At 41.3% G+C, this 18185-nt stretch overlaps 1 protein-coding gene across 2 annotated transcripts in view; it reads right to left on the bottom strand.

Moving 5' to 3' along the window:
* LOC110987184 (repulsive guidance molecule A-like) overlaps positions 1 to 18185 on the bottom strand; it is a 105891-nt gene that overhangs the window by 30778 nt on the left and 56928 nt on the right. The window contains exon 1 of one of the 2 annotated variants that reach the window (XM_087136775.1): positions 7873 to 7925. The exons of the other annotated variant lie outside the window; for it this stretch is intronic. Coding sequence (XP_086992901.1) covers positions 7873 to 7910 — 38 coding nt within the window. The 5' untranslated portion in view covers positions 7911 to 7925. Of the gene's footprint in view, positions 1 to 7872; positions 7926 to 18185 lie in introns of those variants that run through there. 2 annotated transcript variants of the gene reach the window in all.

Raw genomic sequence — 18185 nt, forward strand, 5'->3', positions numbered from 1 at the left:
TTCCGACATCAGTCAGCCGCGACTAATTCCCTGCAACGTGGGCATGCAGCCAGCCAAATGGCGGGGACAGGACATTGCCAGGACTCGTGTCTTCCAAGCTAGAACACACAATATCCATGCTGACTTGATTGTGATGTCACACTGACAGCTACAGATGTTTGTCGCCTTCTGAGTTACAGAATGCGAAGTCACCTGCACAACTTTCCGCTTCCAGGTCGGGTTCGGAAAATTTGATTGCTTCATTTACAAGCCGTGAAACAAAGAATTTTTTTCCCATTTCAACAATTTTACAGAGCCACAGATTTTCTTGGGTACTTGGCCATTTACTTGATAGAGTCTGTATGTGATATAGCTCAAAGTGTTTGTTTTATTTTATTTATCCAGGGTATGCCCAGTTTACTAAAACTGGTTTCCACCGGGGCCCTGCAAACACTCACAAAAATGACACGGAACATCAACATGATGAAATTTGCTAGAAAGACGCAAAATGCACAATAAACGAAAACAATAAGTCTCAACAATGACACTTGTTCCTATTTGGGGAGAGCGAAAATCCTTAAAAATGCAAAACAAAAAACTATTTTGTGGAAAAAAAGGAGAATTCCCTATTATACTAGTATATACAAAGTATAACAAACTACAGCAATTCCAATAGGTAATAAAATCCAGAAAGTTTGACCCAAGTTTTTGTTTATGTGCAATTTGAAATGGGCCAATATTTGCACAGTCATTTTAAGGGAAAAGTACACGTACACACATTTTCTTCCTCAAGCACGAAACTGCGAGTTACGTTTTGACAACGGTTACATAAACGTTCTTTTAGTACGACCATGATTTTACAAAGATAGAATTTTCAAAGTGTACCTTCAAAAAAGCTTCCAAATATCTCCCATTTGGAGTTGTACATCATCTTCAACACTGGTTGAAGGAATAGTCAGTGAAATTATTAGGTTTATCATTAAACAAAACAATGAAAATCCCAAACGGCAAAGTGAAGGTGAGTTGCCCGAGAAGGTTCGTTTATCCTCATGTAAATTTGTGGACAGAAGTAGCGTGGATTTCAAACAACCTGCCACACCCAGCTCACAAAACTCAATCTCTCCAACCTGACTGGTCAACACCCCTCGTGACTGCAGTCAAAATGGAGCTGTCCGATGTGATGGAACGGGTTGTTGAATACTGGAATAATGTACTTAATACTAGGGCGGTGTGGACAAGCAAGATTCTTGGTAAATCAACACAAGCGGATACGCAACGTTCGTAAAGGCTCCGACTACAAAACGAAGCAATAGTTAATAGTCATAACAGCTGAATCATATATATACTTTTTGATCTGGCGGCCAATATGCACACGCGGGTATGACTGGCACTATGCAAATGTCATACTGAATGGCCGAGCTTTTTTCTACTTTAGCTAAAGCCCTGCCAATTTCATTATGGTATGCCATTACAAGCGTGGATTTAGTAATGACCGGCAGGATGGTTTGAACAGCTTTATACAGTGCCAGTGTCTTATACGGTCGTGATTTGTGTCGTGATTTGTGTCGTGACGCAAGTAGACACAGCAAGTGTATCACAGTCGTATTATACACGAGTTTGGTATTTCATAATTCACTGCTCCGCCAGTACTAAGGTGCAACAGGTATTACCTCACAACCAAAACCTCCTTTAACGCTGATAAAAAGACAACAGCAAACGACTTTGTCGGTCTATATTTCCGACTTTCGTACATCATCTATTGCACTGTCTAAGCATTCACGTTAAAATATTAAACGTCAGCATACCAAAATCTGTTTGGTATTTTTCAAATGACCCATGCCCCAACCCACACTAAAATATATACACAGGAGTCCTTTGATTTCGGATCTTGACTTGTACGCCTACTACAGGAAACTACATGAGCATTAGACTCTGGAAGTTGCATGCCGGGAGCGCATTTGCTTTTTCTACTGTCAGGCTCAGTCCCAGTCAACTGGAATCGTTAGTCTCTGTCGTTACCACATCGAGCGAGTACAGAAAAAGTGAATCCAAGGAAGGCTATTGTTGGGGCCCCGCCAATTGAACTCATGATGGCCGATTGAAAAAAAAAAGCGATAAAACCCAACAATGGCGAGCAGTTGTGGTCATTATTGTGAACCCCCTTGCAGGCCAGGGCCCAGTGCGACTGGGATATTGCAATTAGGGAAAGCTGTCAGATTACGGCACCTATTTCTTTGGGCAAGGATAGAGCTGGTTTACGGGCAAGAAAGGGCTGGAAGAATGGGGCAACAGGAACAGAGATAATCGAGTACTGTTGCAGTCAGATTAAGGAAATCGGATTGAACAGTTGAGGGTGAGAACGAAAGCAATAAACATTATATAATGATGAAAACCCTAAAAGAATTTACATGGAGGTATACAAGGGACCCTACATGTATACACCAGGCAACTCTAGCTTCAATATGCTGTAGTATTAAATGTCTACTGGCACCACTCCACCAACTCAACAGTCAGAGAGTGCAGTTTTGTCCACATCTGAAAGTTCATGCGCTGGGAGTCTTGAAAACGTAGAGCGCTTATGTCTGAAACAAAGTACAGGACAATTAGACTTGGAAAAAACCCAAAACCTGAGTGAAATTTTCAGTTGACGTTTTGCCTTGGGCTTACGGTCTACTGACAGAATGCTCTCCAAATACGTTTCTCATTTTCTGCAGTTCCTACGAACTTTAGTGATGAGCTGGATTGAAAGACACATTTTTAAACAATACGAATGGGTACTAAAATGATAAACAGAATTTTCATTTGTTTTTCTTTTTTCAAAAACATAACTTAAAATGACAAAATGTACATACATTGTAATTTGTAGTGGCTCTACTGGCCTTGTAGTTACGATGAATCGCTTTGGGTTTCAAGTCAGTGCAGCGCAAGTGCGGTTCCCATTAATAAAGTCTACATGAACATCATTCGTTTAAACCCTTGTTTCAACCTCCTTGTGAATTCAGCAAACTGACCAAAAACATATATGAAGCCAGTGCGGTCCGGACAAACATTGATTTGAGCCCCCTGGTTTCCCTTTAACTTTTAAGATGTCAACACGTTGCAGGGCCAAACCGGGTGGGGATGGGATTAACGCGTGTCAGGCAATTTAATAAGATGGGATTACGATGGGGAAGGGAATCCACAGAGCTACATTGTTGACGGATAAGCCTGCCAAAAGGGGATAATGACTGTGATGAGGTATTTCGGGGTGCTGGTTTGATTGTAAGCTAGCTCACAGATGGAATTATTCACAGAAGGCGCGGTGATAAAATCGGTGCGCTGTAACACAGCATCTTCAACACATTTTAATAGCCGCGAACAACGTTTTGATTGCAATCTACACGGGATTAGTAATTTTGCAGCACCACACAAAGTCTACCACTTCAAGGCATTTCGTTGATAAAGCTTATGTTCATAGGAAACCGATCAAGTTAGACCAAAATGAATCGCCTGATCACTAAATGAGAACCCCAATGCTGGATATTCAGTTTAATATTTTAACGTGAATGCTTAGACAGTGCAATAGATGATGTACGAAAGTCAGAAATATAGACCATTACCCACGATAAAACGTGGACAAAAAATGGAGTAGTGAAATGCAAGAGCTAAAAATGTTAGAGGCTAAAGGCCGTACACAAAGAAATTATCGAGATATTACAACTGACATTGGACCATGCTTGACTTGGCCCATGTTTTATCCACACAGAGCGGATTAGCCATTTGAAGAAATGCTGCCAGAAAATACCAATCACCCTGTCGTGTACATAAAGCGTTTACGACGGTGGCTTTATTATTGTTTTTACATAAACAAATAAGTCCTAACTAAGATTAGAAACCTTTATTACGTCCATCATGCATGGCTATTCTCCGTATTAAACCAAACCATCCATTTTGGGGTCACAAATAAAACGTTCGACACCACGCTAGCTTTGAACATCGCAGTGTCAAACGCTCGTGTATAATAAACCTTATACACCGGCCACAGGGTATCATAAATTGAGAAGTTCCGCATTGTAAACCCTGGTGATAAAAGTCGTAAAACACGTGTAAAGTGGATGTAGACCGCGCGTCGGTATGAACCCTTGGCACCGTGTTTTATGGGAGTTCGCCCAGTAAATACCACGGGTATAATATTGAGAGAAATGATATTTCTTTTCTCGACAATCTGGAGCGTCTCTTTCACAGTCCCCGTCCTCCCCTGTTGATGTCCAGTATTTCACCAAGCAGAAGCACAAGACGGGGCTTTGAACATCTGCATAAGTGGAAAATAAATACAAATGAACGCCCCCAATGATGATGCGTTATACACTGATTTTGTAGGCGGCCATTTTGAGGGAATTTTTCTCACAATACTGCCCACATTTGGTAAAGGGATGACTTACTATTGAAAAGGTGATAATAAACAAGTTCCTTGATTATGAACTTGATCGCTAAAATTGAAAGATAAACGCGGTCAAAGGTTTTCCCCGTAAATAAATCAAACCTTAACACAAGCGATCATACGGCCGTAGGCCAAATTTCAAACACATCACCATAATGATTCACTCATCCGTTAACAATCTTCACACAGATAAAGTGTAAGCACTCTGTGAACAATAAAGAAAGTGTGAAATACAAGGGTGAAGAACGGGAACGGGAAAGAGCTATTTATTGACGTCACGCACCCTGAGATCGAGGTTAATGGCTCTGTGAATGTCTGGGCAACCGGTAAACAACCATAAACATAAGGTGTTTTAATATCACCTCGCCTGATGTCATGATAACGTTGACTAGAATGAGGCATCGTTAAATGAATAAAAGCCCATTTAGAGGACTGTCACCTGTGCGGGTATGGACAATCAAGCGGCCCATAAACGAGTGATTTGTTTCGGGCAGCATATAAATGGACGGCATAAATTTGATTAATCTTCATAACCAACGCTAATGCTGTAGCCGAGTTGAAGCACGTTCGCATAAATTTCAGTGCGAGTGTTTGTCCATTTTTGTAAATTGCTTGTCACTTTGTGTTCCAAACACTGAACAAATTTGCATAAGTAAAGGAACCTTCCAACTTGTACAAAAAAAAGGCATATCACTCAGAAGGGTAGTGCTGTGGTTTGAATGTTACATTTAAATTAAATCTGTTACATCAAATGCTGGATTTCCAGTGAAAGCATGATTCAATTTGGAAGGCTTTCGCCTTAAGTGGAAACACCGTCAGCCTTCGCCAATTTCTTAGAAAAAAATCAAATCTGTTTATCGTTCTCACACTGATATCATTTTAGGAATCATTTATTACACAGCACAGCGGGTCTGGGCAACTATACGCCACGTGTATCTTGAACTTTTCCGCGCAAATGCCGTGGCACTTGGTAATGCCCAAAACACATGTAGCTACAAGGCGCGACTTGTAAACTACATCATTTGGATTTCTGGTGAGTAAATCACGCTGACCTCGGCTGCCAGAACCCATTGGAAAAGGTGTTAGTGATATGAACGGAAAGTCGGTCCCAACACGAGGGTTGCATGGCGTATACACGGCCCACTCCCACAAATCCAAACTGCAATTCCATAACGCGTGCCTACAGACTATGGATATCAGACTTGAAATGGAAAGTCTGCATTATTTTACGAAGCACAGGTTTTTTCATATGGTGCTAACATCTCAAACACTGACACTGACCCGTCACGCCATGCATGCGCGTTGCAACAAGGATAGAATTTCACAATTTACATCCATGCTGAATGAATATATGTAGATTGCAATGATGCCGGGATACAGGATAGCTCAGTGCAAATTTGAAACCTGATTGACAGCAATTACGGAATTTGTACCAATTATACAACGGGGGCTTGTGCCAACCACCAATAAAGCCACAAGGTTTTGCTATACTAGCACACAAGGCGTCAATGATATGAATCTTACACTTCTGGCAACAGGTTTTTGTGTACAGTTGTAAAGCCTTCAGTCTAGCTGGGGCACTGTAACAAGAGAGGTAAGCATGGTTGTAGTCGGGAGGAAGGAATTGCATTCCGAATTGTCTTGACTTTGTAGAATTCTTTGACTGCTACCGAGTTCTGCAATCCACAGCTTCCCCAAACAGCACAACTTGAAATTCACTTAGATAATGTACCACACCCATCGACAAATCTACCTTTTGTCTCAAGGATTACAAGACTACACAGTAAAACGAAAAGGTATCAACGTACAATACGTGCTTATAGAAACTATTGATGAGTAGAAGACCAAGAAAATGAAAGCTCTGGAGGATGAAATGAAAAAGGAGACGCAACCATTTTCTCAGCAAACCACCCCTTTAATCCCACCCCATAAAACGAAGATGGCGCTCAGCCGCTGAGCCCTGACCCTGGCCTCCAGACACCATAGAGCCGTCAACAAAGTTGAAGACGCCAATTTGTAGTGCAAAGCAGACGCCGACCCTTCGACACGTTTTCTACACCGCCCAACTTGTCAGCGAGTGCTATAAACGGCGCCCTTGACTTCATGATGAATTGCACAGATCTTCACACGCGCGCCTAGGTTAACAGCTTGCGCAAAAAGCCGACGGATGTCCCGCACGCAGGTACTGCTGTCAGCAGGGTACCCGCCGGAGAGGTATTTCTGCCGAGTGTCAGACTGGCTGGCCTAGGAATATCGAGCACCTTGTAAGTGCAAGAAAATGTTGACCTAGAGGTGAATACGAATTTGAATTTTAGAAAGCAACGGTTTCAACTTACTGATTTTCAGCTGTAGTCGACGTGAGACGGAAGATTTCTAAATCTGTCACCATGTCTGGAAAACAACTGCATCGTTTTGCAATTCCGTGTTCAATGGATTATGTAGTAGATAATTACTTCGGCATGAGAGATTTCTCTGAACAAATCCCCAGATAATACGACCAAAGGATTGCACAACCTCTGAACCGTTGACATTCACTTCTGCATTTCAACTTTACATTTTAAAAATTACAATCCAGTTACGTTTGCAAATAGAAAGAATGGTGACTTTTTCCGCTCTGTAAGACGACTGTTTTAAAAAGGCAGCACTATCTACCAAGCCCATAGCAGAATCATGTTGTCCCACGGTCCATCCTCGGGATGTGAGCAAAGAACCGTGCATGCATTGGCGGATCCGTGGTAGAGGGAATAGGCAACGGAAGCACCCCTAAAAGGAGGGGGTGTCGCTTTTTCTTTTTTGAAAAATAATGAGGGGGAGACAATTTGCTTGGAAGAATCCATTTCCTTTCCTGCCCAAAGCGTGTAAACCTGCATCCAAATTTTGAACCCAACTCGAGAAATAAAATTTGATCCCACTCCCCGAACTAAGGAGCTGGATCAGCTTTAAAATGCACGAGGAAGACTGTGCCATATGCTTGCTTGCTCGCATATTCAGCTTATCCTTCCTTCCGCTATATGTCCGACGATGTGCGGTGTGGTGGTTTCTCTGCAGACAAACTCATCTCTCAGGGATGATCGAGTTGCGGGAAAAGGGAAGAAATTTACATTATTAAAGAAAACAGACTACGCATCTGCCGGGGAGGTTGTTCAACTTTAGGTGGTGCATCCGTGAAAATGATGACCTGACTTGCTGTTGATCAACTTGAGGAATCCGTGGACCTTAATCAGACAGGAAGGGGCATCCCAGGGGAAGGGGCAAGTTGTCAGACTTTTTTGTCGCGACCTGCACAGCATACACCGCGACCATTGGTCTTACACAAACACCATTCGCAATCATCTTTTGGTTCAAAAGACTTTTCCTCATTCAGCTTAACTTTTTATTTTTTTTAAATTTTTTTTTTGGCAAAAAAACCCCCCCAAAAAACTACCGATCGTACTGCATAAGCCAAATACAACAGTAACAGCAAAACGACTCACGACTCTTTCCAAGAAACAGAATGGTACCTCGTCTTCATCGGGCAGTTTCAAACGGTTTTACACCTAATCTTCATGCATCTGAAAAGCAAGGTGTCAGAATTTAAGACCGTGAACCACAGTAATTGGTAATGGCTGAACAAAGCGAAAACACCGAACAAAAACAAAAAACTCGTGAATGCGAAAACAAGAACAGCAGAAACAAACTCCGGCCAAACAGATACGCCTACAGCTAAGGCACTGATGTATCGTACAATGTAAATGCAGCTGCATGTTCTTTTGCTCTATGCCAACCAACTAGTGGAAACGCCCCCAATCTAATACAACGGCCACGGGGGCAACGCTTTTTCCCGCCGTTTTTTCCCCCAATCCGAGGCGGGAATAACTAACACGGCACTGCCAGGGGCTTGAGTTTCCCCGAGGCGCATAACTCGCCTTCAAAAGTATCAGAATTTCAATCGGCTCACGTGCGTTACTTCACCACTGGATATGTACAAGCACCCACCTTAAGTGCAAGTGTACTAAAAGCTAATGCAACTGCATGTGCATGCGGTATGGAGGACACCCTCCAGGCAACGGAGGGGCTTTAATTCACCAACACTTTGGATACTATCGCGGGTGTAAGATGCACGTACATGCATAATTCGTCCGCTGAAAAAAACCAAGGCTGTTTATGGCGAGACCCATTTCGCTCTATGTTCTCATTCAGCGATGACAGAAAGTAACATAGGAAATGGAATCCGGTGAAAATTTGATTTTATAAGTACCAATTTCCAATGATTACCAGAGCAGATGTAAACCAGCTTCTTTGGTTAAAGTGACGTGCAGAACAGTAACATCTGAGACCACAATCTTTCATACTCTCAAATTAAAATGTAACAAGATGGAAACTGTGTCAAATTAATATGACACAGTTACCAACATGTTACATTTCTTTATTGCTGTTTTGATATTAACACGTAAATACATAATTATAAAAAACCCCATACATGAAACTCGATTCTTTTATCAACACAAGGACAGCCTCTTCACGTTCATCTTCAGGCAAAAACAGTCCTGCGACATTCTCGAGCGATTAATGGAATCTGAACTAGATTTAATCAATAAAACCAACCCCACGCACGCTAGGTTACCCTACATGCACGAGTTGATGGATTAGATTCGCGAAGAGATTCGAAAACAACATCGGTTTGTGACAGGTCGCATTCGGGACTTAAATGAAGATCTACCGCGTTCAAACAAACAGCACACTTGAGCGCTCTGGCCGTGCTTGCGACACCGTTTCTGATTTGTACTGCAGGCCTGGGATACTCTTTCCCATACGCACTCACTGCAGAATTCCACCGAGATTCCCATGCGCTGAAGACTGGCGGGTAAAATACGTATAAATTCCCAGCAAATATGGCTGGATGACCTCTTTGAAGTCTTGGCACGTTTCTCGTTGAAGTTTTTCATATTACCAACCTGCAGACGCTACACTCCACGTTATTATTGCTGCCTCGGGCGTGGCACGCACAACCGATTTTTATTACAACTCGTTCTGAGCACAAACATCTAATAAACTTCTCGTGGTTCATATATTGACTTCATCAGGAGACTGTACAGTCTTCACTGACAGCTTCGACGATGAAGATAAAATAAAAAAAATAATACAGCAGGATATAAGAGGGTTTAATGGTACTTCCGAAACAGCTTGAAGCAGAACAATGCACCGTCCCATAGCTTTTATGCTGATGTTCTTAAAACGTCATCAGCCCATAATTAATGGGCTATTTTTGGAGAAATAAATATCCATTATATTTGGACTGCTTCCTTTTGTCTGTTTAGGAGTCTAATTTTTGTCTGAGAACTTTGTCTGATTTGGTCTGCTTGTGAGGCTCTTTGTCTAGGCCTACATCTGATTTTCTGCCTTTGTACAGCCTTGTCTTGAATTTGATTGCCGATTGGCTTGCTTGTGTCTTCACAAAATGTAATTTGAAACAATTTTTGTACACTGCGTGTTGGAGTTTTTTCTCTTTCGTGTATCAATCACGATATTGTTTATATAAAAAACATTTTATATACGTTTCAATTATTAATATTTGTTTACTTTTTCATATGCACACGGGTCTGCTTGACCACATCCTTTTGATGACAGTTTTATACTTATGGTTTTTCCCAGCCATCCCAAGTTCACTTTGTCACAATTTTAATATCAGAAGATGTAACATAAATAAATAGATACACCAGTCAGGGTTTAATCATTTCAATGTTCGCGTTTATGTTCGTGTTTGAATTTTGCTCTACGCCTGAATACTGATCATCTTTTGAAATCCTCGATTTTACACAACAAATAATTAAACGTAGTGTACAGATTGCTGATTTTAAATACGAGCGATTCCCAAAAGTGCGCCACTAAGAGTTCGCAACGCGTTGGCCAATTACATTGCGCAAAATCTGTCGACCCAATGCACGTTTGGAAAGGGTTGACAAATTTCGCGCGTTGTGATTGGTCAAGGCGTTGCAGACTCTTCGGGGCGCACTATTGTGAATTTCCTGTATTCTAAGTGAGTTTGTAAGTTTCAATATAATTCTACAATCTTTTGAACACAGAGGAAAATGTTCATCTTACAAAGTGATAAAAAGAGGTAAACCTTTTGGGCACTTTGCCCTGTACATTATTTTCTCATAGTTAATGTTAAATTAAGATGTGATTATTAAAACTCTCTGGGAATTAGACAAGAATATGTCACATTTTCTAAAATGTCAACATGACTGTCAAAAGAAATCAGACAAACCGTCTGTTATTTGGTGTTTTATGTCCTTCGAGTTTCACTGCACAAAACTGTGATATCCTGATTATACTGTTTTCCGTCACGGGTTCATTTAATAACACAAATTATTTGCATAAAGTTTTACTGTATGATTTCATCTTTATTTTACAAGACTTGACTGACACAATCAAGCATTATATATCGCGTTGGCGGTACCTGGTGTGATCCAGGCAATGAAAAGCAAACAAAAGAACAAAGCAAAATTTAATGTAAAATACTAAAAAAATAACTTCGGTCTGTTTTCACATCGAGTTACCACAACCCAGCCATATTTATACAAGCGAATCCCACTTTTCACAAAATAACAAAGCCATAAACGTTGTTACTGCAGAATAATATATTTTACGTTTGGTAGGGCTTGAAGGGCGACGTCCTATCAAAGTGACGGACCGCACTGATGTGACTACCCTGGTTGGACACATTTTATTGCCGAAACACACCTGCAGTTTCCCCGTTGCATAAACAGTTCAAAATCGGAATGTGTATACATGTAGGTTTTATTCTTTTGGGAAAGCGACATTTAAGCAGTTTAGGATAAACAAATTTTGACAAGTAGAGGCCTGGACACTAAAGCAGAAGTTTAAAGCCTGAAACTCTTATGAAACATTACAAAATGCAACTGATAAGGGAGACAGCGACCTTGATATCAATATGGTATACATAATCTTGCAGCAGCTGACTTTTTTTTTGGAAGTGTAAAAAAAAAATAGTAAAGTAAATTAGTAATTTATCATAGGACAAGTTCGATCGACGACTATATCGCTAACTATAATTTGACTAGTACCGCCCAAACGCAGGATGGTTTGGACCATTCAGTCGACCATTTGGAATCAGACTTGAATCTTGCAACAGCTTTTGACTTTTTTGGAAGTGTAGAAAACTGTAAAGTACACTGTATGTTTACATCATAGGCCAAGTTCGACCGACGACTATACAGGTAACTATATTTCGACTAACACCGCCTAAACGGAGGATAGTTCAGACTATTTAGTCGACCATTTGTAATCGGACTTTAGGGTATAGTCGCATAGCCGATTTTATTTATCATTGTGGAGGGAACCATTCACATGAAAACAATCGTACGCGATTTCAATAACCATGCATGTTCGCTTCGAGAATCGCAGCCGACGGGAAACGTGAGTACCGATGAGATTTTAAAAGTAGGCCAACTGGGGTCGTTCAAGTGTGACTTTATTGCGCATGGGCATTGTTAAAAAGCAATATTAACTACTGATCGAACTATAGTCTGCGCCCGAATTTGCCCATAGACGTCGATTATTCCATCCAGACTTTATCAAGTCGAAACCCGTCAACAAAGGTCAATGTCTGACACAGCTGCTTGTTTCAAGGCGAGTTGTTTTTCCACGGATTTGGAACCCAATGAAACATCGTTATCGAAAAATGTGCGACGAGACAGCAACCTACACCGCCGATGGAATCAATTCGGTGACTAGAGAAGCCCCAGAGATATGCAGACGATCGAAATGGGGAAAGAGAAAAGTTTGCGAATAATTCGCTGCACAGTCTACAAAACACAAACAGGCCGAGGATGGGAAGATGGAATCTGAGGAAGATCAAAGACCGAGGAGCAGCCCCTTCAACTACTTCAGATTGCTCGCTATCTCATTTGCCGATCGGGAACGTCACAGTGCACGTCTATTCGACCCGACGAATGTTTTCGGTGCACGTCAAGATTAAAGGTCACATGACTACAGGATCTAAACCAGTTAATCTGTAAAAATCGCGGCACCTAATATTGGGAAGAAAACATACTGGGCAGTATCCCACTTCCGCCATCAACGAGATCTATCTATATTAACAAACATGCTTTTTTTTCAATTCTTACAATCAAACAAAATGAGGCTATAACAGCATAAATACCTAGAGTGATGTTTCCAGGTACAGTAGTAAAAAGAAAGGCATTAGGGCTACCCCTGGTGGACCAGCAATCACTTCTGGAGCTTTCTTGATGGACTGAAGCATACTTGATCTACAGATTACCATTAGGAGATCAAATAATGTACATAAGTTTCTGTATCATACTCATCCGTTACCCATAGGAAAAAACCAGACGCAGCAAATGATCCATTTGGACTTAATGATCTTCCAATAAAAACCCCACAGGTGGCAGAAAAAGAGAAAGTACATCTGGCCAAGGAGATCTGATACCACAAACATGAACGTAAGGCGAAAAGATGGATCGGTTAAAGAGCACCTCTCGTGAAAATATGTTTTCTCTGATTTTATCTGTTATAAATCCCTTGTGCAAGCCAAACCATGGTCAAGGGTTTATCCACTACGAACACAGGGCGAGGGTTCCCCCTCGTTTTCTCTGTTTTCTCAGAATGATGCAATCCACATTCAAAATTCACACCTTGGGCATGAACAGAAAAAAAGACCTTTTACACTTGTTATAGATGACCTCTGAAGACAAATGACTCTGCATTCGATTAGGATGCTTCCATATTTATTTGAACAGGTAAAATCAGAGAAAACATGTTTTCCTTAGAGGTGCTCTTTAAGGAAATGTTCACATAGTTAAGCCTTTAAAAAACAACGACGAGAACATTAACAGCTCATTAGCTAAAGAAATTGAAGTTACAATCTGATGTGCAATCATGAAATAGTTACATGTAGTGATGGAAGCACCTCAGGTCTCATCGGAAATAAAGACGTTCACCCGTTCCTTCAACAAAATCTTTCAGATGCTCGTCCGATAAGCTCAAGCCGCTCCAAAATTTCCTTTGGGGGGTAGCAGACAATGAGGTAAAATTGTAAAGCGATGCTGGGCCCTGAATGCGCGAGAGGCAGGCAACGGGCAGTGAAGAGTATAGAAGGCTGGAAAAGTAGACCGAGAGAGTAGCGAGGCTAGGTCATGGAGTGCTTTCGAGATACCGTTGAGGGTGATCACTGTCATGGCACAGGGGCATCTTGCGGTGTGCGTTACAGTAATCGCAGACGAAACGACGTTCTGTAATTAAAATGCCAAGAAATTAACTGCCCAGGGTATTAGCGGTGACACCACCCAGGAATTGGTTGATACAGAAGTCCGCAAACGGGGAACTCGGCTTTTGGTCCCTACCACAAGGAAATCGTGTACAGTTACAAGGTTGACGTCACCTTGTCATCAACATTGCCAACTGACAATTCGTACATATTCTGGGCCCAAATGGAGGACATGTGATAAAGATCCTTCTTGCTTAGCAACAAAGTACCAGATAGATTCAATCTTGATCATGAAATTAAGAAATCCTGTACAGAACCAACGAAGGAAATTAAGAAATACTAAGGATGGGATAAGGTTAGATAAAGCCAGAGATCTAAATGTGTTGTAAGGAAGACACGTCAAAAATAATATCATCTACGATTTTATAATTTGGACTGGTGGTATAACAGAAACATATCAGCTTGGGGTGGCTTGCGTGAAATCCACTGTATACGTGATTAAGCAAGATGACACAACGGTTCGGGAGACTTCACGATACTTAGATCCACACACGCACCAAATGAATTCCAGTTGTCCGCTTTATACTCCCTGTAGATTCAAACCATACACCACAGCACGGCCAGATAACCCATCCATCAAACTTGGGTATAGTTGTTTGTCCCGAATCGTAATTATGGATCAATCTTTTACCCGAATTGAATAAACATTCCAGTATTTCATTCCTGGCTGCCAAAAAAAAAAAAAAAAAACTCGGACTTGCAGCCGAGCAGAAGGAAGGGCACCGTGACACTCAAGCCCCAAGTGTCTATGCATCAATTTGTGTACACCGACCTCAGCGAGCGATTAGTCATAAAAATCACATTACTTTTCACATAATTAGACTGACTTAAAGACGGTGAGTAGCATCAACTGAGCTGAGACTATTTCAGCTGATTTCAAAACCTTGTCCAGTTTTGTAGAAGTTAAATCATATTATTTTCCTATCACTTAAGTTCATGTGTATAATACAAACTGTAAACTCCAAGGACAAATACATCTAATTTATGTCACGGCCGTGTATATTAAAGAGCCGACTGACAGAAGATGGACTTATTAGGCCTACAGTATGCAACAGTGATTTTACATAATTCGTTAACTCAAAGGCGAGCTCGTGCATTCTGAAGTACTTACGATGTCTGATAATTCACGTTGAAGGTTTGCATCTCAGCAAAATAGTGGAATCAAATACCGTGTGATAACGTCGGTAAAGTAAAATTCTCGTACGCAAATTTTCTGTACTCAAGACAGTCAGTAAGATATATACTGCTCAAAACGAACACGGCTTTATGATTCTTTGTTTAGTTTCCTCCATGTTCACCCTACACGCCAGGCATTTTAAAGAAACTTGATTCGATTGCTACATGTATTAGACCTACCGGTACTCTTCATTAAACTGCATTCAGGCAAACTTGGGAACTTTATTAAAGAAACCATGTCAAGGATTTTAATGACCTGAATAAAACGAATCAAGGCTTTGTTTCCACAACACCGTGCCTTTCAATCTCATTTAAAGGAAGAAAAAAAATCAATAGTTTGGCTTTTATTCTAATGAATATGTGCCAAAGCGTTAACGTTATTCTAAGCACAACAGAAATGTCTCCATAGTTTTGAAAAAGTATATGTATCCCCTTTTCTACGTTTTCTTCAAGCCAATAATTCTTCAAGACATAATTGGTGGGTGCTTTTAAAGAATTGATTCTTTGTATGGTTCTTATGCTCATTTGACGAGAAGTGCCTTTATATGACGACATCAAAATAGCGCTCTCATGTTTATGAAAATGGTTTCTCAAAATTGAAAAATTACCACCTTCTTTTCGTTTCGAATGAAAACAAGTATTTAGATTTTGCTTGTATTGTAGTAACACGTAGCTATATGCACGAAAAAAAATGAGCTGAATATCCACTGCATGTATCCTTTAGTCTGTCTGAGAACTGCGAATCTGCGAAAATCACTTGCAGTAAAAGCTCCCTTCGCGTACAGTGAAAATGGTTGCAATGTGGCCTTCTGCTTCCTGCTATCTCTGACTCAACTTTCAGCAAGCCGGTTTTTCTTGGGGTCGAATACTGCTTGGAAGATGGCCAGCTAGACGCCTGAAAACGACAACACCTTGCACGGAATAAAACTTTCAGCCCTATATGGTCATATGGAGCACAGTGGGGCCCATTTCGGACTATGATAGTGAACATGAACAAAAGAAACACCACATCTTGTTGATGGAGGTACACAATAATTACCTCAGTCTGGGGAATGTGCAGTACTGCCCAACGCGGATAATAAACGTGTATATTTTTCAGCCGGTGCTGCATCGATGACAAATGGCAACCCTACATCAACATACCAGAAGAGATGTGGTAGCGTGTGAATGGCGTAACTTATCAACACCTCTTCGTACATGTGATAATGGTTGCCAGACTTGGCACGGACTACGAATTCCAAAAAACTGAAGTGCACATGTGTATGACCATTCTTTGGTGTATCCTATAATATGTATGCAGTTCTATTTATTATGATGGGAAAATACTTCATGAAAAGTTCTCTCCAACACGTGTAAGCAGCATCTGATTCCAACCAATCGCTTTTGAAACGAAAGCAAATACATATGCTTGTATTTCCACAGAACTTCCATTAAAATATGATACCGACAAATTGCCAAAATAAATCCACTGCATGTGAAAAGCCTAACACGTTTACTCGTTGAACTTTGAAAGTCCACGCCATGTGGCCATGAGTTTATACTTTAATCCAAGATCGTCAAATCACCTATGATTGCTTGCTAAATACAGACATCATCAATATAGCCGAGCGTAGGATGAAACACTCTCTACTCAAACCGCCAGTTTCCCGGGTAAGCCAGTTGAAAAAAAATCACCAGGGGCCTACGGGTTTGTGAAAACGAGCAGCGCAATACAGGAAAGTTGAGGACAAAAAAGAATAACGGACGAGAGAAGAACGAGCCAAAACTGCAAGCTTGATTGCAAGTATCAATCTTGCGGAAAATGGCATGCTGGGTTTTTTGCACGAATTGGCCTGACTTCACAGCAGGTCACGGCGTACGTGTTTGCAAAAAACGCAACAATCGCCTTTTTCTCAGTGACGAAGAGTTGCAGGTAGTAAATTTTCAGCCTTGCTTGCTGAGGAGAGGGTTTAGATGTTGGAAAAAAGAAAACGGACGGACGTCTTCGGTGTCATGGTAGGCGTGAGCTATAGAATCCTCATCCCGTGACTCGAGCACAATGCATTAATTCAATAGTACTTCTCTTAGTTCTGTAGTTTTGAAATTGTAAAGCACACAACACTGCATACGGTATATAAAGCATGTGGGGTTACAAAGAGATTTACGAAGTTATACCAATCGGGTTGCACACTTGAGGCAGACACTGCAGTAAAGAGAACAGACTAAAGCAATCGGAAAATTAGACACGTCTTGGTACTAAGACATCTCCTTTGCTTTTCCTCACCTCATGCTATTTGAAACTACAAAATAATGTGCCTTAAGGGCAGCTGCTCAGGGCCTGCCTGCAACAACACCGAGGCTTTCATGTGAGAAAATATGGTCAAGTTCCTTGACAGCGTTGGAGTACGGTATCACTGTCACGACGATGCAAAATTGTCACCGTGGGCTACACGGATACAACTGGCCCCGCATGTCCGGGCTCTTATCCGGTCGCGTTTTTACCGACGTACAGAAACCTCAGCTTGCAAGCTGTAGACGACGTTTCATAACACCGCGCGGAATGAATATGAATCATCTCCATCAGACACCCCGCTCAATAGGTAAATTCAATAGGGGCTTGGCTCGCCGGCTGACAGGCAACGGTGGCTCTTGTGGGGACCCTACAAAACCCCGATTCTGCGTTGGGCGAAAAAAAATCCAATTTTTGTGAGCCCTTTTCTCCGGTTACGCGGGCGGCTCTTGATTCCCTTCGTTCTACCTTTTCATGCCGGAGGGCTGCCCTAGAAACGCGGTAAAGAGAACACAGGGAAAAGGGTACTAAGCAAGTGAAGGGTTATTTTAATTTCTTTATTTCGTCCCCGTTGTTGGTGTGAAAAGAGCAGCTGAAATGACAATGTTTGTACCGCAATGTTTAATGCGTACCCATGAGATAAAATAAAGTGCGCATGGATAAGGTTTTCCGCAGATTATCACACTTGGCAATGGAACGGATCAAAATATGGTACAAAATCATAAGCATGTTTTCATGTCGTTGAAACATAAGCAGTATGTCGACCTTCTCATAACATGCTGGGGAAAAACAGGCATCTATTACACGAGAGCAACGTTTTAATCCTCGACATAAGGAGCCCTTGCAGGCAGTGTGACAAACAGTCTCTTTGCTGTATTGAGTTCAGTGTGGAGTAATCTCATCACACTCTACCAACATGCTCGAAAAACACTCCTTCAGAATTCAGATGTGGTCCGAGGATCAAAAGACTTCAACTATGTGCCGCCAATTCACCTGTTCAAAGAATCCCTTTCAGGTGTTACACATAGTTTCACACCTCTTTGCCATTCAAA

The sequence above is a fragment of the Acanthaster planci genome, linkage group LG05 (genome assembly GCF_054643075.1).
Source record: "Acanthaster planci isolate LZ-2023a linkage group LG05, COTS_SCS, whole genome shotgun sequence".
Classification (NCBI taxonomy): domain Eukaryota; kingdom Metazoa; phylum Echinodermata; class Asteroidea; order Valvatida; family Acanthasteridae; genus Acanthaster; species Acanthaster planci.